The sequence below is a fragment of the Spermophilus citellus genome (genome assembly GCF_964194105.1).
Source record: "Spermophilus citellus genome assembly, chromosome: 2".
Classification (NCBI taxonomy): domain Eukaryota; kingdom Metazoa; phylum Chordata; class Mammalia; order Rodentia; family Sciuridae; genus Spermophilus; species Spermophilus citellus.
Genome location: NC_138183.1, coordinates 32,773,045 through 32,792,314, shown reverse-complemented (window position 1 = coordinate 32,792,314; position 19,270 = coordinate 32,773,045). Strand labels below are relative to the sequence as shown.

At 37.9% G+C, this 19,270-nt stretch overlaps 1 protein-coding gene across 2 annotated transcripts in view; it reads left to right on the top strand.

Annotated features, from left to right (window-relative positions):
• STX17 (syntaxin 17) overlaps nucleotides 1-15,558 on the top strand; it is a 54,490-nt gene extending 38,932 nt beyond the window's left edge. For both annotated transcript variants that reach the window (XM_081280098.1, XM_081280099.1), the window contains exons 5-8: nucleotides 4,302-4,417; nucleotides 4,501-4,551; nucleotides 11,535-11,621; nucleotides 12,346-15,558. In XM_081280098.1, the coding sequence (XP_081136224.1) occupies nucleotides 4,302-4,417; nucleotides 4,501-4,551; nucleotides 11,535-11,621; nucleotides 12,346-12,585 (494 nt within the window). In that variant the 3' untranslated portion in view covers nucleotides 12,586-15,558. The remainder of the gene's footprint in view (nucleotides 1-4,301; nucleotides 4,418-4,500; nucleotides 4,552-11,534; nucleotides 11,622-12,345) is intronic.
• Nucleotides 15,559-19,270: the final 3,712 nt, after the last annotated feature.

The window sequence follows — 19,270 nt, the reverse complement described above, 5'->3', positions numbered from 1 at the left end:
AAGCGTGCTCCACTGCAGCCAGCTGGTTTTAATTTTCTTAATAGTTTTTCTTTACAGTTAAGTTAAGCTATGGCTTAAAAGTAATTTTATTTTGATAGATGGGTTTATATAAATTAGCAGCAAATTAATTCACTCTTAAACTATCAAAACTTGAAAGAAATTAAGGAGTATTTTTTCCTCCCTCCCTCCCCCTCCCCCCCCTCTCTTTTAACCAAGGAGTTAACCCAGGGGCACTTTACCACTGAGCCACATTCCCAGCCCTTTTTATTTTTATTTATTTTTATTTTTTAGACAGGGTTTCACTGAATTGCTCAGGGCCTTACTAAGTTGCTGAGGCTGGCCTCAAACTTGTGGTCATCCTGCCTCATCCTCCTGAGTCACTGGAGTTATGTGCCACCATGCCTGGCATGCTTTTTAATTAATCTACATTTTAGTGAAACATTTCCTAATATAGTGAAGTTTTGTGGAAATTTCATGTTTTGTGTTGTAATTTTAGCAAGAACAGTGCTATTTGCAAAGTATAGAAAAAGAGAGAGGGAGAGAATATTTGAATATGTATAAAAGGGGAAAGAAAAATCTTATAGCCAGGCTATTTAACTTATCTCTCACTTGAACTTAAGTGAGTCAACTGTCTTCATGTTTATTTGAACGTATAGCAAATAATAACGCTTTAACTCCAAGTTTGAGAAACAGGGTGAGTGATACACACATGCTTGCCCTTTATGCAAGTTGTTTGCACATGGGCGGGACTATCTGAGATTGTTATATAATGTGAAACAATTACAGTTTTTTACTTCTGTGAACAAGTTCAAGTTCTTTGGTCTTCTTTCCTGTAGCTATAATCTCAGTGTTTTGCCTCAGCATATCCATAGACATTTGCAAGAGTTCAAAGTCAAAGAATGATTGCTGAGGTACAAGTTGAAATTGAATGATGGGAGTTGTAGAAATTAAAAGGTTTGCTTTCTTAATTGATAGTCATGCCTTGAATTGATTAGTGATGTTCAGAGTTGTAAGTTTACAGCAGGGTTTTCTATGGCAGAGAATAGAGTTCTTTGTTCTAAGATTCTATTTGAACTAAGATGCATACGCAATTTGGTTTCAAGTGAGACGGAAATGACTTAAACATTTCTTGTTTTTTTACTAAGGGAAATCTTTTATGATTTATTTAAATGTCAAACATTTCTCATCCCTTATTTTTTAGATAAAGAATTTACATATGATTGTGTGTGTGTATGTATACACCCTAACATACTCCATTTGAATCCTTTTTAATAGTACATAGGTTATAGCTTTAAAAATCTTTAGGCAAGGTTATAAAGTTCTGCTTTGCATTCGGTCTGATAATAATAATGAAGTTATCATTGTTCACCAATATGTAAGAATGTTAAGTAGAAGAAAAGTCATAGGGTAATGCATTTATCTTGGTTGAAGTGAAAATGAAAGTGTCTTAATGGTGATAACCTAAGGTATTAAGTAAATATTTTAAGCATTTATACAACTCAATGAGAGCTTTTAAAGTATTGGATATTTGTCATAATGTTGTAATGTAAAATTTGCTTTGTATCTGATGTTTCTGCTCTTTCTTTAATATTTTCAAATAAGTTCAAAATTAAAAGAACACTGTCAATCCTGATAAACCTACAAATTACTTTTCAGTCTACTGACTATGTCCTTTTTATGCAGTTCAAATCAGTTTTTTTTGAGAGGTAAAGTGTTCATAAATTTGAAGATAACTGTAGTAATGCATTTTTATGGGATATCATTCAATTACAGGTTTTGAAAAAAAGAAACAAAAGAAATATGGGCTGACTTTTAAAAGTAGATCAGGTCACATGTCATCATGTCATTTCAAAATCTGCTTTTAACCTTCAGCAAGTCTCTGTTGTCTGCCAGATAAAGTCTAGAGTCTTTACCTGGTCAACAAAGTCCCTCCTGATCATCTATAATGTCTTATTCTTGTAACTTGTGTCTTTTATTTCATGTTTTGTTAACACTAAACTGCTAATTTTACATTAGCTATATTGTTTCTTTCTTGAGGGCCTTTGTTCAATCAAGTTTCTCTATCTAAAATTTATATTCCTCTCTTTTTCAACCAGTAGTATCAACTTTTCTAGGAAGCTTTCCCTCTTCATACCACATCAAGCTGGATCAGATGCCACCCCCATCTTGGAATGCCCCAAAAATGTACATGTATCTCTGTTCATCTGAAGAGAGAGATATCATGAACTTTCCCATTGTTTTATGATTATCTCTTTGCATGTCTGACTTTTCTAGAATATAAGTTCTTTGAGAGTAGGCATAGTGATTTATTTACTTTTCCATCCCTGGTACCAAACACAATACCTAATGGATGGCCAGAAAATGTTAACATGGTAGGTATTTTGAGCTTGAAGTGAAGAGGAAAAAATAAAATTTCAGGTCTCTTCTTTCCATTTCTACTGTCTTTATTCTAGAGCTGCAAGTATTGCACTGGACATATTGGAAGGCCTTCCAACTGCTTTTTCACTTTTATTTCTTCACCTTTCAACTCCATCCTTAATGTATTCTTCACACTGTAGCTTTAGCATGCTTTTAAAATCTAAAATCTGATGGTAGTAACTTCCCACTTCCCAGTGGTCTCCAACTTCTTTTCACGATTCCATAGTGATCTTGTGAGAAAGATGAAACTCTTTAACATGATTACAATGCCATGAATACCCTCAGCTTGGCATGTGGCCTCAATCTTTGCTTTTCTCTTTTCAGTCCATGCATCAGCTACACGGATCCTCTTTTAGCTCCAAATCCTGTTTTGCTTTGTTTTTTTTTTCCCTGACCTAAATAGTTTTTGCATCTTCCTGCACCTTTACCACAGTTCACCTCTATTATTCCTTTGTCCTTGGGCTTCAGCCTCAGAGCTTTCTCTGACCACCCTCCTGACTAAAAGGCTGTGGGCTTCTACTGGTCTCACATAGCACTTTGCAGAAACCTACATCATAGTTCTTACAAACTATCCTGAATGCACTTTACTGTTAACTGGTCTGTCACACATTTTATGGTAAGCTGTACTAATAATAGCAGTAATAACAGTGGTAGTAGTAGCAACTATTTACTGAGGACTTGCTTTTATATATAAGACAGGTGCTATGCAAAGTACAGTCACCTTATTTTACAAATCAGAAAAATAAGCCAGAAATGAAATACCTTCTCAAGTCAGAGAGCTAGTACATAGCCAAACCAAGATTCTAACCCAAGTCTTTCTGACTAGACCCATCCTCCTAACAGCCACAGAATGTTGCCTCTTAAGAACTTTTTTTGTGTGGGGGGGGAGGGGGCAAGTGGGATACAGGAGTTAAACCAGGGATGCCTTACCACTGAATTACATCCCCAACCCTTTTTAATTTATATTTTGAGACAGGTCTCACTAAGTTGCTGAGGCTGGCCTTGAACTTGTGAACCTCCTGCCTCAGTTTCCTGAGTTGCTGGGATTACAGGTGTGCACTGCTGTGCCAGAATCTCAGAATTGTTTTTATAGTGTCCCCAGCACTGTGACATACTGACTGGGCTATAGAGAGCATGTAATGAATGTCAAATGAATGAATGGAAGACTGGTGAAACCAATATGAGGAAAAATGAAACACTTGAAGATGAGTTTTTACTGTAAATTAATTTATCAATAAAGTGGTGTTAAATAAGCAAAGTGTTAGTGGGTTGAAGGCTTTTTAAAACTGAGAAAAGAAATAAGGGAAACAGTGGAGTAATGAACCAGAAGAATGACTGTAAGGAAACAGTGACAATATGTACAAAAATGTTCTTTTGGGGACAAACTCATTGTCATCAGTAGATGCAATACTGGGGATCAAACCCTGGCCTTATGTGTGCTAGGCAAGTACTCCACCACTGAGCTACATCTTCACCCCTGCTTTTAATACCTTGTATATCTGATATTTATTACTAAATTAACCAATAAAAGGTTACAAATTTAGCAGTGAAACATTGGGGGTGTCTCCTCATGGAATATTGGCCAAATAGATTAGTTTCCTTTTGCTGGCTCTTCTGTACTTATTTTTAATTATTCAGATTGGATAGATGGTATTTGTAGCCATTTTGTAGATGTCTTTCTAGATAGAGAAAAAAATGTGTGTTAACTAACCAAGGGAACAAGCTGCCCAAGGATAAATAATTCTGTTTTCATAGAATAATCAACTTACTATTAGCCTGAATTTAATTTGTGAGCATTTTACATGGCAGTTGTTGTATGATATTGATTCATGCTGTGTCCTTGCTGAAAAGCAAATTCCAAACATGAGTCTGTGTTCATCCAGGAGCATTTCACAATACTGAAGATGAAGCTAGTTCTCAGAGTTTGACTCAGATATACGCATTGCCTGAAATTCCTCGAGATCAAAATGCTGCAGAATCATGGGAAACTTTAGAAGCGGTATGTTAAAAGGTTTTTTTTTTTTCTTGGTAAGTAACTATGAGGCATAAAAATAAATAACTTTCTCTCTCTCTCTTTTTAAGGACTTAATTGAACTTAGTCAATTGGTTACTGATTTCTCTCTCCTAGTAAATGTAAGTATATAACTGTTTTTGGTTCCGAATTGGTAGGGTATTAGAATTAGAGACTTTGATTATTCACTGTGCTCCTGATTAGAATTTTAAGAAAAATTATAATTTTTAAGACTGATATGGAGCCTCAAATTCCAGTTCTATTTAATAATGTAAATAAAGGCACTTTGTTAGATACTCAGTACTGGGGAATCTGACAATGTTGAATATAGAAATAAATGAAACCCATTGTCTGCTTTTGGGGATTCTGCAGTGGATGGAGATAAACTTTGAACCCCCCAAACTGAGCTTTTGAGCATAATGACTAAATGCAAAAATAAGATATGAAGAGAAGTATCATCTATTCCAAGATGCAGCATTGAATTCCAAGGGAGGGAAGCACGTTTATAAGGTGGAAGCATGAAGCATAGCTTCACCAAGGCACATAGCATTCTCATGAGCCTTCAGAAATTTGGAAATGATCCAGAGGGTATAAAGGAGCACCTTTCAAACAGCTGAACAAAGACAAGGTGTTGAGAAGCGCATGGCCTGTCCAGGAGTACTAAATATTGCAAACTAAAACGTGAGGTATAGTGGGCAGGCAATGAGAGTGAGGGCCAACTGTAATGGAACTATATGCCATACCAAAGAATTTGAGCTTTACTTTATAGGTACTATAGAGTCACTGCAGATTTCTGAGCAGGTTAGTTGTAATCCAGTCTGTGCTTTAGAAAGGCCACTGTTACCTGGGTAAAGAATGGTGGAAGAAAGCATCAGACATAACTTTCCTGTGTTCATATGTGAATATGCCACTAGTGAAACTCCACATCATGTACAACCTCAAGAATGGGATCCTAATTAGAATAAGTTATACTCCATGTATGTATAATATGTCAAAATACACTCTATTGTCATGTATATCTAAAAAAGACAAAATGGAAAAAGAAAAGAGAGAATGAGGTCATAGGCAGGAATGACTAGTTAAGAATCGGCTGTAGGAGTTTAACCTGGAGCAATGGCAACAATACTGGGAGGTATTTCTAGGAAGACTAAGCAGAAATTGGAGGAAGATAGAGTCAAAGATAGGAATATTATGGCATTATTCTGCGTAATCAAGCCCCAGTAATGCTGTTAACAGATTTGGGAGCACAAGGTAGTTTTGGTGGGAAAGATAGGTTTTCTATCATTATTTTTCTAAACTTTTCTAAAGAAACATTATTTTTCTTATAGTTTCCTTGCTAGGAATTTTGGGAATTTAGAATACATGAGTAGGTGTGTTATATATGTATGTCCACAAAGGCGCTAGCCTGTTTCTCCTTCTGTCTAGGTTTAATTTTAAATTTTTGATCAAATCATGATTTGGGGATTGTCCTTCTTCTAAGTAGGGTTTCCCTAGTCTTTAAGTGCCTAAATCATACAACCTCAGAATTGGAATGGGAGGAAATTAAGGCCAACTAATCTAACACCACTACTCTCATCCCAACTTCTCAAAGGGTCTTTTAGCTCCTTTTTGCATAATTACAGTGCAGGCATACTTGATGTTTCTACCATGCCATGTGGAGGTGTAGAGTCAGAAGGTCTTCCATGTGTAAGCTCTGCTCTATGATAACTACTCTTTGGTACGTTTACCATCTAGAGCCATATACCAAGCACACTGGACTTTTTTTCATATAAAAGGTTTTCTAGGTTGTAAGACCTGTATCACTTTCCTCTCCCAACCCCACCCCACCATATATTCACTTCTTAAGAATCCATTCTTTTGCGTTCCTTTTGCAATATGACTTTTAGACTTTCCAGTTTCACCCCTTATTCTGCTTGTATCCTAGTTTATGGATATTTGCTTGAAATGTAATGACTAAAATTAAATGCAGTAAATCATTTGAATTATTTCTGATGCCTTTAAGTCAGAAGAAACAAAATGCTGGAAGTCTCTGGATTAGGTATCTATATAATCTAATAATATATTTGCATACAGCAGGGAATCCCAAAATATATGTTGGTTAGAATCAAAATTTATTCAATTATTGTAACTAATAATTTCTGAATCTAATGCAGTTTGTAAAATTTATACATTTGCCAAAAGCCATCAGCCTGTACATTTAAAATATGTGTTTTAATGTATGCAAATTATACGTCAATCAAGTTGATTTAAAAAACAAAGGAAACATGTGTAGAGTTCTTCTCACTCCAAATACATTTCCTTTCTAATGGGGTAGGCACATGAAAGAAAAATGAAAGTTTATAGCCATCTAACAGTTACATTAAACAGTTATGTTTAATTGTGTTACATAAGCAGCTCCTAACCCCAGCCCAAGGAAGATTTATGCAGGAAGACTCTGGCTGTAGCCATCTATAACCATAGCTCTATACAAATGTCCTATTTATAATAATGTGTACAAGGACATGAGCAGAATGCTATTTGGCAAAAGCTCAAAGGAGAACCCCTGATTATTATTCCCAGAGTGACTGAGTTCTCATGACCACATGGCCAAAGACTCACAGAAGCTCCATTTAGGTACAGAATGACCTGGGAACATAACCAAAGTGACCACATCCTCTTGTTATCGTCACATGGACATGATAGTATCTAGGCAAATTAATCACGTACTTAAGGAACACTTTCTGTGTACGTAGTACTATGGTTAGCTCAATGAAGAATAGAGAATAGTATAAAAAGAACCTACAGGATAGTGGTAATGGTTGTACGACATTATGAATGTACTTAATGCCACTAAATTGTATAGTTAAAATGGTAAATTTATGTTATTTGTACTTGAGCACAACACAAAGGACCTACAAAGCCATTAAGAGATGAAAGCATGGTCCTGTTAATTTTAACAAATTAATATCTACTAGGTGCCCTGCTTCATTTGCCCTGCTTCATCCACCTTTACTGCCTTTTCTTGTAACCAGCCCTATTTCTACTCAAGGAGAATTTAAAGAACTCCAGGCCGGTAGCTTGACAGCATGTCATCCTTGCTGCTGATATTGTTTTGACTTCTACCTTTTACCTTATTCCCTACAGCTTTTGAAGTGCAGTTTTACTCTGGATACACAAAACTGTGGATTAGATTAGATTCCTCCATTTATTACCTACCTATATGACCTTCAAGATATTATTGGGCAACAACTGGCGTTATAAAACCAATGGGAGGACTAAATGAGATGATGTTTATTACTTCCCATCCTTTTCCCTTTCCCCTGACCTCACCTGCATTTCTGCATTTGTCCTTCCCTTGGATCCCTTGGCCCCATCCATAAATTCTACTTTTGTATCAACATAATCTTCAGACATTTTAGTACTGGAGTTCCTTTAGTCCCTTGTCCACTGCTGAATCCCCCTATGTCAGTGTCCTCCTTCTCTACTCTGCTTATCACCTATTCTAGGTCAATATGATCTTGTGCTCTGCCTGAATATCATAGTGCTGATATGTGTGTTTCTGAGCTTCTCTGTGTATATTATGATTGATTGCATATGAATAAATATGGAACTTAGGAATAAAGGAAAATACTGGAGTCTTCTTAAAAAAACTCATAGTTTTCCAAGCACACTAATAAAATTGCACAACTAATTCTCCAAGGAAGAGCATTATTATTGATGTAAATGGATTTGTTGAATGTAATACCATTATTTGATATAGAGGATGCTGGGCTTACAAGTACTCATAATAAGCATTGAAGGAAAAAATAATTCCTTGTTAGTTTTTAATTCATCTGCCCAAATTGCATTTTTCTTTTAAAGTATTAATTTGATAAATTACATTTGCTTCAGAATCTTAGGAGCCCCTATTATTCATCAAGATTCAGTTATTTTCAGGCCAGTGGGGGATGAAAGTCAGTGTTCCTTAAAATGAAATCCATGGACATACTCTCGGAGTTTTGAGATTTTTTTTTTCTTTACAAGGGAATCTATACACTACTCTAATTTGAGAAGCACTGCAGTGTCCCTCATAAATGGCTTAGTTCATTGTTAAAGGAATGCTGAGAACACTTTTAAGTGCCAAAGAATAAAATACCAGGCAGGGGTTTGAAGTTTGACAGATGTGGGAGGCCTAGGTGGATGAAGACAAAACATAGAGCACATCAGAAGCTAAGAGGGGGAGTTGGCGGATAGAATGAGAAGGACCTGAGCTGCCATAGGAGCTTGGCTTCCTAGGCTGGGGTAGGTTGTGTGTGGCTGGTGTGTCTGTGGCCCAGCATAAAGAGCCACAGATACAGTGGAGAAATGTGCCCAGATTCAACTCTGAATGGAGTCTAGTTTGGCATTCTACTGATAGTGACTGACAACTCTGTGATACCACTTTGATGCTAAACTGTAATCATTGTGAGTGCCATTGAGTCCTTATTTATGAAGCAGAATCTGAAGATATGGGCCGTTTGAGGATTCAAACCAAGTAAGGTAGGGGAAGAGGAAGGTAGAGCCACACAATTAAAGGATGCCTGCTGATCCCAGATTTTCTACTCTCTGCCTTATCTCCTGTCCCCCAGATTTATTCAGTCTTCTGGGGCCAGTGAATAGAACTTGCAGATGTGGGCTACTCCAGGGCAAGACAAGCCTCACCATTGCTGGGGATTGCAGACATAGAGGGTGTGTGTAATAGTTCAAATAATTAGTAATCCTAGGATTGATTTTTTTTCTTCTAGTCTTTTCTCAATTTACTCCAAAGGATTTTCATTTAAAAATATTAAAATGATATTTAAAATTTCACTTTAACTTAAAAAGTTATAAAGTTGCAATACCCTTAAAATATCCTAAAAAGAAGTATTTCCCTGAGGCCTTGAGATCACACTTGGAGATGGAAATGGCAATAATCCTGGTAGGCTCCTCCCTCTGGCCAAAAATTATTTGGGGCTTAGGGGGAAGGAAGAACATGGGCTATTGTTCTTCTACCCTCAACTCATCAAGATGCAAAGGTTGGTGACAGGATTTTACCCCTGTGATTTATCTGCTAGCATAGACTCTTTCAGGCAGGAGTAGGGGGTGCTGGAGTGTCCCAAATAGAAACAGTGCTAGGGCGTCAGAAATGCAGGCAAGATGGATATTAGCACTGGCTAATATCCATTGCTTCTATGGATCAGAAAAAGAAAGCTGACTTTTAAAAGTTTTACTGTCTGAGAAAAACAAAAAGCCAACAAGTGAATGCTAGGAGAGATCTAATGTTTGCCCTAGAATTTTCAAGCATCATAGGAAAAAGCTCAATATATTTTTTGGTAGGAAAATGAGAGTGAACACTTATCTTGGGAAGGTCAGGAAGAATTCTTCGATTCTTCTCATGCTTTGAAGACATCTCATGTTATTCTCCTTTCAACTCCATGAGGTATAAATAGCATTATCTTCATTTGATAGCTGGGAGTACTGACACATAGCCTGAGAAATTTGTCCAAAGGTGCATGTTGAGAATTTGAACACAGAATATCTGACCAGAGGTTATGCCCTTATTCTTATCATATGTACTACTGACTTTTAAAGTTTGAGAATCATCAGTATGCGCTTTATCCAGGAACTTATTTGAAACATAAATTCTCAGTTCTACCCCAGGCCTACTGGGAGTGGGGCCCAGCAATCTGTGTTTAAAGAAGCCCCACAGGTGATTTTGTGGCCCACTTAGTTTAAGAACTGTTCTTGTACTTGTCTCTGACTGAGACAAAGAAAACTGAAAAAGGACTTTTTAAGGGATTGTACTGTGGTATCAAGATAGTGGTGGAGAATCCTATAATGAAAAGATACCACAAAAGGCTCAACAATAAAAGGTACATACTGGGAAGGGACGGAATATCAATAATGCTAATAGGAGACAACGATAGGAAAAATTAGCCGTGTTGTTTGTTCACAAGTGAAGTGTTGATTGGAATTAGGTGATGTTATTTATGTCTCCCTCAGTGTAAGTGAGCAGGTCAGTTATATAAGGGCAATCAAATACTTCAGGATTCAAGCTGAATTATTTCATGCTCATTGTAGAAGGCATTTATCTGGAATCCAAGAGAGATTCTCCCTCTCTCTTTTTTTCCTGCAAATTACAAAAATAATCTCCATGCTAATTGTGATGGTGGTTAGTTACATGGGTGGTTATAGGGGTTTATCATTTGTCAGAGTTCATCATACTGCACCGATAAGATGAGTACACACCATTCTATGTAAATTTGAATAATTTGATTTTAAAATAAGCATGTGTTCCTTCGAGGGATCTGTTCTTATCCCTGGAGGTGTTAGAGCAGAGGCCCAGTGACCTCTTGTCAAAAGCACTGTTGTGGGGTTTCACACTTCAGAGAGGAAAATACTCTCCATTACCTCAGCATTCCTGCCCCAGGGCCACAGCCACAGTTGCTGTTGTGTCAGCACAGGTGTTGCTAATTAATATATTTTATTAATATATTCAACCTGAAATAGTTTAACTCATCATGATTTTTTAATGTTTGAAGTTTGGCTACAGGTGTGAAACCCAGTAAGATAGGTTCATTCACTGCTCCCTTCTGAATAGCCCAAGTGGAAAGATGTTATTGTAGATCAAACCATATCATAGGCTTATTCCTAAAACTTAACACTTTTTATATTTATTGGATCAAGGGCATTTTATTTCTAAATTTGCCTGTTTTAAACAGAATCTTCAAAGAAGATAGATTAGGGAGGAGTTTTCTTGTTTGATTTTGTTTTTCTCCCATCAAACCCAACATAACATATAAATGCTTATTTGGATTTTTTTTTTCCTCCTGGAAAGTGGATTCATTTGAACAATAATATGTTTGTATGTTTGAATGAATTTCAGTGTGAGATGCTTTTTGCTATGAAGGTGCCACCCTTTTATTACCCAATAATTAAGTCCCCCTCTTTTTTTCATGAAAGTGAATTTGTGCTTTCGACATGGTTTATCAGATGCTATTAATGAACCGCTATTAAGACTGCAAGGCTGCAGTACCCGGGGCCCCTGATTACAGGAATTAAAATAGTGTGTGTTGGCGTCCCACCGCTCCCCAGCAGGAGCGCTCACTCATAATTCCTTTGCATCTAGTCTCAGCAGGAGAAGATTGACAGCATTGCAGACCATGTCAACAGTGCTGCTGTGAATGTTGAAGAGGGAACCAAAAACTTGGGGAAGGTAAGATTCTGCTCCTGCTGACAAATCAATGGTACTCTGGCTCCCAGGAATCTCTAGTATTAACCCAATTGATCTGCTCTCTTCAGTGTTGAGGGAACCAGCAATTAAGGAAATAAGGAAGAAATGACACATAGGTAGTGCAAGAAATCAATGGTTGTAATATTCTACTCGAAGATTCATTCTATTAGGAAAGAAAATTTCTTTTTTCAAAGAGAATAAACAGTAGGCCGAGTGTAAGGCATTTGGTATCATGAGGGAATGAATGTCTGCAGAGGTCCAGGGAGAGGAGGGGGCAGGAGCAAGAATCAAAAGTATAAGGACGTGACCGCATGCATGGATGGGGATCATCTATTTTCCATAAGATGTGGATTTGAATACCCAGGTTCATAGTATAGAATAATCTCTGTGCAGCATAAAAAAATTGGTTATGGAATCTGTGGCTGTGGAAACTATTTAAATAAGCCAACTAATTAGTGGATTGATTGTTTTACAAGTAAAATCAGTTTGTAGCCCATTTCTCCAAGTCCTGAGATCTGGAGCAATTGTAGTACCTGTGGAATACTTTTTTTCTCCCCCAACACTACAATCTCTAAGGTTAATTATGTACCAAGAGTTAAAGAGGCATTGCCAGGAGTAATGAGAGGAAAATGCACATCACCACAGGCAGATATTCTCAACTCAATTTCTAAATTGAATTTTTATTTATTTATTTATTTTTTTACAGGCTGCAAAATACAAGCTGGCAGCTCTGCCCGTGGCAGGTGCACTCATCGGAGGAGTGGTGGGGGGTCCAATTGGCCTCCTTGCAGGCTTCAAAGTGGCAGGAATTGCAGCTGCACTTGGTGGTGGGGTGTTGGGCTTCACAGGTGGAAAATTGATACAAAGAAGAAAACAGAAAATGATGGAGAAGCTCACTTCCAGCTGTCCAGATCTTCCCAGCCAAAGTGACAAAAAATGCAGCTAAAAACTCAATTTCAGTATTATTGGTGCCAACGTATCTATCCTAACAAGCACCTTGCTGCTGTTGGACACACAGCTTTGGAACATCATGTATCAAGACAGTGGCTCTAGATGCCCAAGTGGAATTGAACCATATTAAGTGGTTGTATTTTGTTTGCTGGGTGTTGTTGATGTTAGAGATCAAGGAGCCTGGCTCAGAGTGGGTAATGTCAGGTCAAGTTTAAAGATGGCCGAGGTGCAAATTTTCTGCCTAAAAAATGTGAACACTGAATCTGTAACGCTGTCAAGAACTTAAGATGTATAGGAATGAACTGCAGACCTTAAGGCTAAGTGTACTTGTGGATTATTTAGGCCTGGTATCAAGGAAAAGAATGGGAGTTCAGGAGCCTGTTTATCAGACAGGGAAGTCAGGGCCTCACAAGGAGCACAGGTGAGCTACATAATGGAGCCCATTCAGTGAACCTAGTTGCAGTTTGATCCAAATATATATATTCTGGTGAAGGAAATTAATAGGCCACTCCTTCTGTTTTCTTATACTAAGTTCTCTTTAAGATATCTTACTCTGTGACCCTGGCTTCTTTTCTAGATTCTGCCTTGAGTCTCAAGTGGTAGGAGACTTACCAGCCAGCCACCATGCTCACTCTGTCATCCTCCCGTCACATCTCAAAGAGATCTAGTGCCCTTTGCTGTCAATTCTTCATAATTTTGGAAAAGTCCTTGGTTTATGGGGTGAATTCTACCCATGTATAGCGAAGGTTTTTCTCAGAATCTTTTTTATCATTTCCCATTTTTCACCACCCTGTCCTATAATTTCTTAAGTTTAAAAAAAAAGAAAAGAAATTTCCAAGTATTTTGAACATCGTTAATGTTTGGTCTGAAAATGAGCAGAGGGGAAAAGAGCAAGGGCCTATCCTGGGGCAGCGTCTCATTCTGAGGAGCTGATGTAGCCGCCACACAGAAGGCTCTGAGCCACCCTTTCTTCAGGTGGCCCCTGGAGGACTGAGCCAGCTTTCTACCTCAGTTGCTAGCACACTCCTCTTCCCAGCTTTGCTTTCGCCTGTGCGTTCCTTCACTTTCCACAGCTGCCGTTTCCTCCAAAAAGTGGCGCTCAGGCTTACCTTTGCCCACATTCTAGAAGATGACAAGAGCCCAGTGCCAAGGCTCAGACTCAGCAAAGGACTCGTGGTGCTAATGCCAACACAGACAGAACCCCCCCTTCTGTCTCAAACAGCAAGGAGGTTTTAAATCTAGAAAAGAATGTAAAATTCTAGACAGAGTCACTCTGTACTGTCAACTCAGTTGAAATAGGAAGGAGCTGCCTTCTGCCTTGCCCTTTACTCTTTTCTGAGGACAGAATGGGCACCTGCACCCCAAAAGGTGTCGGCAATGTCTTTCTAGGAGTCAAAGTCATCAGGGGGCTGAGTGGTCATCACTTAGCTTCTTTCTTGCTGAGTTTTCCTTTAATAACTTACTGATGTTACCTTTCACCTCTGTGAGAGAGCTTTTTCTTACATACTCTTTGAATCTCAGCAATAAATTCCAGTGGGACAAAGCACCATTTATGATTATCACTAACGAAGCATCAAATGTTATCTGTTTACCTGTATCTTTCAAATAATACCAAGAAAGAAATACTTTAAGGGTCAGGTTATGATCCAGTATCAGATATTGGATACCTATAAGGTCGTTTTGAACTCCAACTCTTTTCTATTCTCTGGCCCATCCCTTTAACACCAACTGTTCAAACCTGAACAGGATCAATGCTCACCCAAATATTTAAAACAACCCTTTTTTTTTTTTTTTTTTTTTTTTTTTTTTTGGTACTGGGGATTGAACCCAGGAGAACTAAACCACTGAATCACATGCCCACCTTTTTATTTTTTATTTTTGAGACAGGATCTCACGAATTGCTTGGGCTAGCCTAAAACTTTTAATCTTCTGCCTCAGCTTTCCCACGAGCTGGGATTACAGGCATGCACCACCACAACCAGCATTAAAACAGGATTCTTAAACTCAGTTGCTGATAGGACCAGTCCAAGTAGTCAGCTAAAATGATAAATGTAGTTAGTTATGTCAAGATTCAGCTGTGTCATTTGATTCTGTAATTTCCAGAATTCCACCCTTCTTCATCACTGCATAGTACTCTACTCTGTCAACCTCAGATTGCCCATGTTTCCTGCATGCCATCTTAGGGGCAGCACTAGGAACTCGAAAGGACCTAAAGGAGAAAGGAGGCCTGTGTTTGTAGCTCACGTTTTGTTCTGGAATTTCTCATTTTTACTGAGCCAGTGTGGTACTCCATTGTACTCACATAAGTATCTCTCTTTTACTGCTGTGGTCAGGATTGGAATATTACTCTAACAGACTTCATGATTTGGCAAGTTAGTCATTTTTTTAAAAGCCTTATTAAAATTATTTAGAAATTTTATCTCATTTCCCCCATAATAGAACATAATAGCCAACTTTTTATAGAAATTAATCAACTATAAATGATATACCTATAAAGTGCTTATATGTATAAATAAGTCAGTATGACACAGAAACCAATCTTAAATTTGAATTTAATGCTGTATAGTGTCAGATAAAATTTATCTTCTCTATGATTCAAGTCTTACATTTATTGCACAAGTTAGGAATGCTTTGATTAAGATCTGAACATTTTTAGGGGCTCATTTGAATAAAGACAGCACTTTTAAAGGCTTTTTTGACATAACCTGAACATTTCTCTGTAGAGCAGAGATTGAAACTTTTTGGCTGTAACCCACAGTAAAAAATGCATTTATACCAAAACTCAGCAGAGACATAAGGAAACATTATGTGCTGTTATGTGCAAGGCATTTTGATGTTGTTTTTAAAATATGCCAGTTGCAACCCACTAAACTTGTTTCATAATATACAATTGGATTGTGACCCTTTATTTGACGCTAACACCCTTTCAAAGAAATTGATGTTTATTGAAAACTCTTTGCCAGGCAGACTCACTAGGCATTTTACAGGGAGGGCAACTGAGCCTTGGAGAAATTAAATACATTGGAGAGGGTTATTCAGCTACAAAGGGTAAATAAAGCCAGGATGTAAATATGGCTGGTGAGAAACAAAAGCTATTTGACACCTGCCAACCTATGCTACCTCTCTAAATAAAGCTGAAATGGGTCACCTGTTCTGCCTCACCCAGACGCCCATATATTCTGTAAAGCAAGCTTGGAATTGCCTGTGCCATTTATTGGCACCTTTGTTATCCTTAATCTTCTGATCCTCATCGAGTGTCCAGAAGCCTCAAAGTCTTTAATGGTGGCTGTTGCAGAGGTACCCAGCACTGAATTTGGTCCTCAGACTATAAAATTAAGAATGTTTCCATCTCATTCATATAACCTATAAATTACCTTATATTCATAGGTATAATCATTGTTCAAAGTGCTTTTTAGTTTTATAATAAATATTTAAAACAAATATATCATAACTCATAGAAATATTTTCTTTTAAAAAGATGCCCTTGGAAAGCCACACACTTACTGAAGTGATACTGTTATTACTTAGGCCATTTTAAAACTTTTCTTTTGGGATTGCCTCCAAAAGGATTTTGCAAACCACATAAGAAAAACCATCTTAATTTTTATTAGTTGTAGGCCATTCGTCCTTGTCCTTGTGGCTCTCCTCTCTTCCTTTCTCATTTTGCTTTTCTTCCGCTGGCTTGGCTTCTCCTGTATATGAGCTCGTTACCTAAGGATGCCCAGAATGTGGGTGTGCTGGTGCTACCTACAACTGGCCAGAGGGGCTGGTGCAAGGACTTTGAGGTTATACTGAAATTGGGTGCTAACAGGGAGAATACTAGGAGTCCAGAAACCTCCCTGTGGGCTGCCTGTACCCATAAGTGCTATAGGTTGTTTGCACACAACTAAGGACTAAATGCTTGTAAAATTGTTCACCAAAGGTTTGGGAAATCAGTGATATAAACATACATAGCACACACTGTTTTCCTCCTGTGAAAGCACAGACACCAAACCATGCTTTGTGTTAACTGTAAAAATGAAAGATGTTTCTCAGGGTCCCAGCCACCTTCACTGCTTCCACGAGGACTTTTCCAGAGGATGCACGAGAAGCCTGGGATAAAGGTTCTCCTGTGATCTGGGATGTTTTCTCATCAAAGTAAAATAAAAGGTGGTTGTGGCTCTCAGATGCTTATGAATGATATAGATGCTGTTCTTAAGTAGTCAGAGGCCTACTAAAAGGGGCACTTACCCTCTGTCCTAGATTAACATAAAACATTCAGGTTGTTTTTTTTTTAAAACACTTTGTTTCTAGAAGGTGGTTCTCATATTTACATTCATTAATTTGACACCCTTGCATAGATAAGCTTCTTGGGTATAGTAGACAAGTAGCGGTAAAGGGTGCACACAGTATCTATATTGCTGCCCTCAAAGAAATTAATTTACTTTGAGAAAAAAATATATTGGTGCAATATTGACAGAATACATAAATTGAAATAAAAACATAAAAGGTGTCAAAGGCAAATGACTCGCCCCAAATCATGAAGATAATTTGCACAAGAGCTAGGAGTGCAACTATGGTATAGCCTGTGGGGGCACGGGGGAATCCTTAGTAATTAAACTAAGTTTTTGTTAACACAATCAGGCTGCCTATTGACACCTGTGGCCTTTCAGCTCCACTCAACATTGCAGACCAGGCAAAAAGGAAAGACACCTTCTTTCCCCTGGAGGAAATTACACCCAATTTCTTCACTCTCAACAACGTCATTCTTGTCACCTGTGCATCTGCCAGCAGAAGCCTGAGGATTCTTCTTCAGCAGCATAACTACTCCAACCCTGAATGGACAGCTCTCAAGAAAAACTTCACTTATTAGAGAAAGACGTTCAATGGTACATGTTTTTCATACACTTTCCAAGTATGGGAGATTTTCTTAAGATTAATAACTAAGACATTACTTGGATTTCATTAGTTAAACCCCCCAAAGATGTTTTCCATTTTATTGTTAAACCTTTGGTGTTGGCAAGGCCAGCACAAGAAAGGCCCAATGGTGAGAATTTCTGCAAACTCTTTTTAATTCTTAATTGGTCATTTATTATGTTGCTGAGTGGTGCCTGAATAAGAGAAAGTTGCAATAAAATTCACTACAAACTTTGAACTTAATTCCTGTTGTGTGTTGAATGCCTGGGCCATATGTAGAAAGATATCCGACCTACAGAATTAATCCTTATCAGCCATTTACTTGCTACCTAAAGCAGGTAAATCCCAGCAAAGTACCCTAAAAGAGGAATGGACAAAGTGATTCAAGGCCACAAGCAGTGGAGGGACTAACTGCTTGGAAACAAAAGGGAAGGCTTGTGGAACATGGGGTACTTGAGCAATAGCCTCAGAATGTGCTGACTGAAGGGGGAACTGCATGAATACAACTTCAAACAACACGAGAAAACCGATGAATTAAATGTAGCTCGGTGATGAAACTGGTCAGAGGGAAAAAGACTAGGGATAAAAAGTTTGAGGTCAGCCTGGGCAACTTAGCGAGACCATGTCTTAAAATAGAAAGGCCTGAGGATGTAGCTCAGTGGTATAGCATCCTGGGTTCAGTCCCCAGTTATTCCCCACCCAAATACAAGTGTTAGGGAGACACCTAAAATGAATGGAGACTTGAGAAAAATACTCTCAATTTTTAAATGATTTTTTAAAGAGTAAGTTATTGCAAAGGGGGTATAATGACAGATGTCCGGTAGCAGGTAAATCTTTTTCAACTTTATTAGCATTGATATCCAAACATAAAAATATATAACATCTAGTTAGGCACAAGATACTAATTATACAAATCCAGTTTGTCTGCTGTCCTAGTGAAGGTGTTACCAGTCTCCCCACTTCTCTTTCACTGTCACATGTCCTGGTCTGGATGAAAAATTACATGGTCACTCTAGTTATAAGGGCAATGACAGTTAAGTGTGGAGTTACAAAAAAAAAAAAAAAAAGAAAAAGAAAAAAAAGCATCTGTTATCTCTGTTTTAAAGAAATTTACATTTCTAGGTTCAAAATTAAAACATTCCAATCTTAGTTGGGACTTCTGCATGTGGTTATTTTGGAGAACCAGAAAACAGATATGTACCAGATATGATAGATAGGAATGTACTACAACGAGCTTTGGAAAATGTCTAAAATTGAAGGGATAAAGTTGGAATCTAGAAGCTACAGACCAGGGAATTTCCCTTAGAATTCCACAAAATTTCTGAAATGTACTGTTAAGTTTTACATCAGAAAGCCATGCTCATTATGAAGTCAGAACTGATGCCCTCTTCTACTTTCCTCACTGTGTGCATAGCCAGAGGATGTTTTACTCTCCTTCCTAGACAGTGGTTAGAGCAAGGCACCAGCCTACCAAGATTGAAGGATAAATCTTACCTGGGCAAATTTACACAGTGTACCAAGATGGGCATACGGCTTCCTTTGTCAGGGTTATCCTGACATGTAAAATACACAGGACACATCAGATAGGCAAGTACGGTACCTTTTATCTAAGTGGTAAGAGTTTGGAGAAAGGACAGGTCAGCAATACCTAGCATATATTACTACTGTCAAACAGGATAGCGATAGCTCTCCTAATAAATACTGTTCTCCTGGAGGAGAGGAGCCTGCTGCAGGTAGGAAATAGGGCTTTCTGTTCCTTGTCAAGAAACCACTTCCTCTAGGAA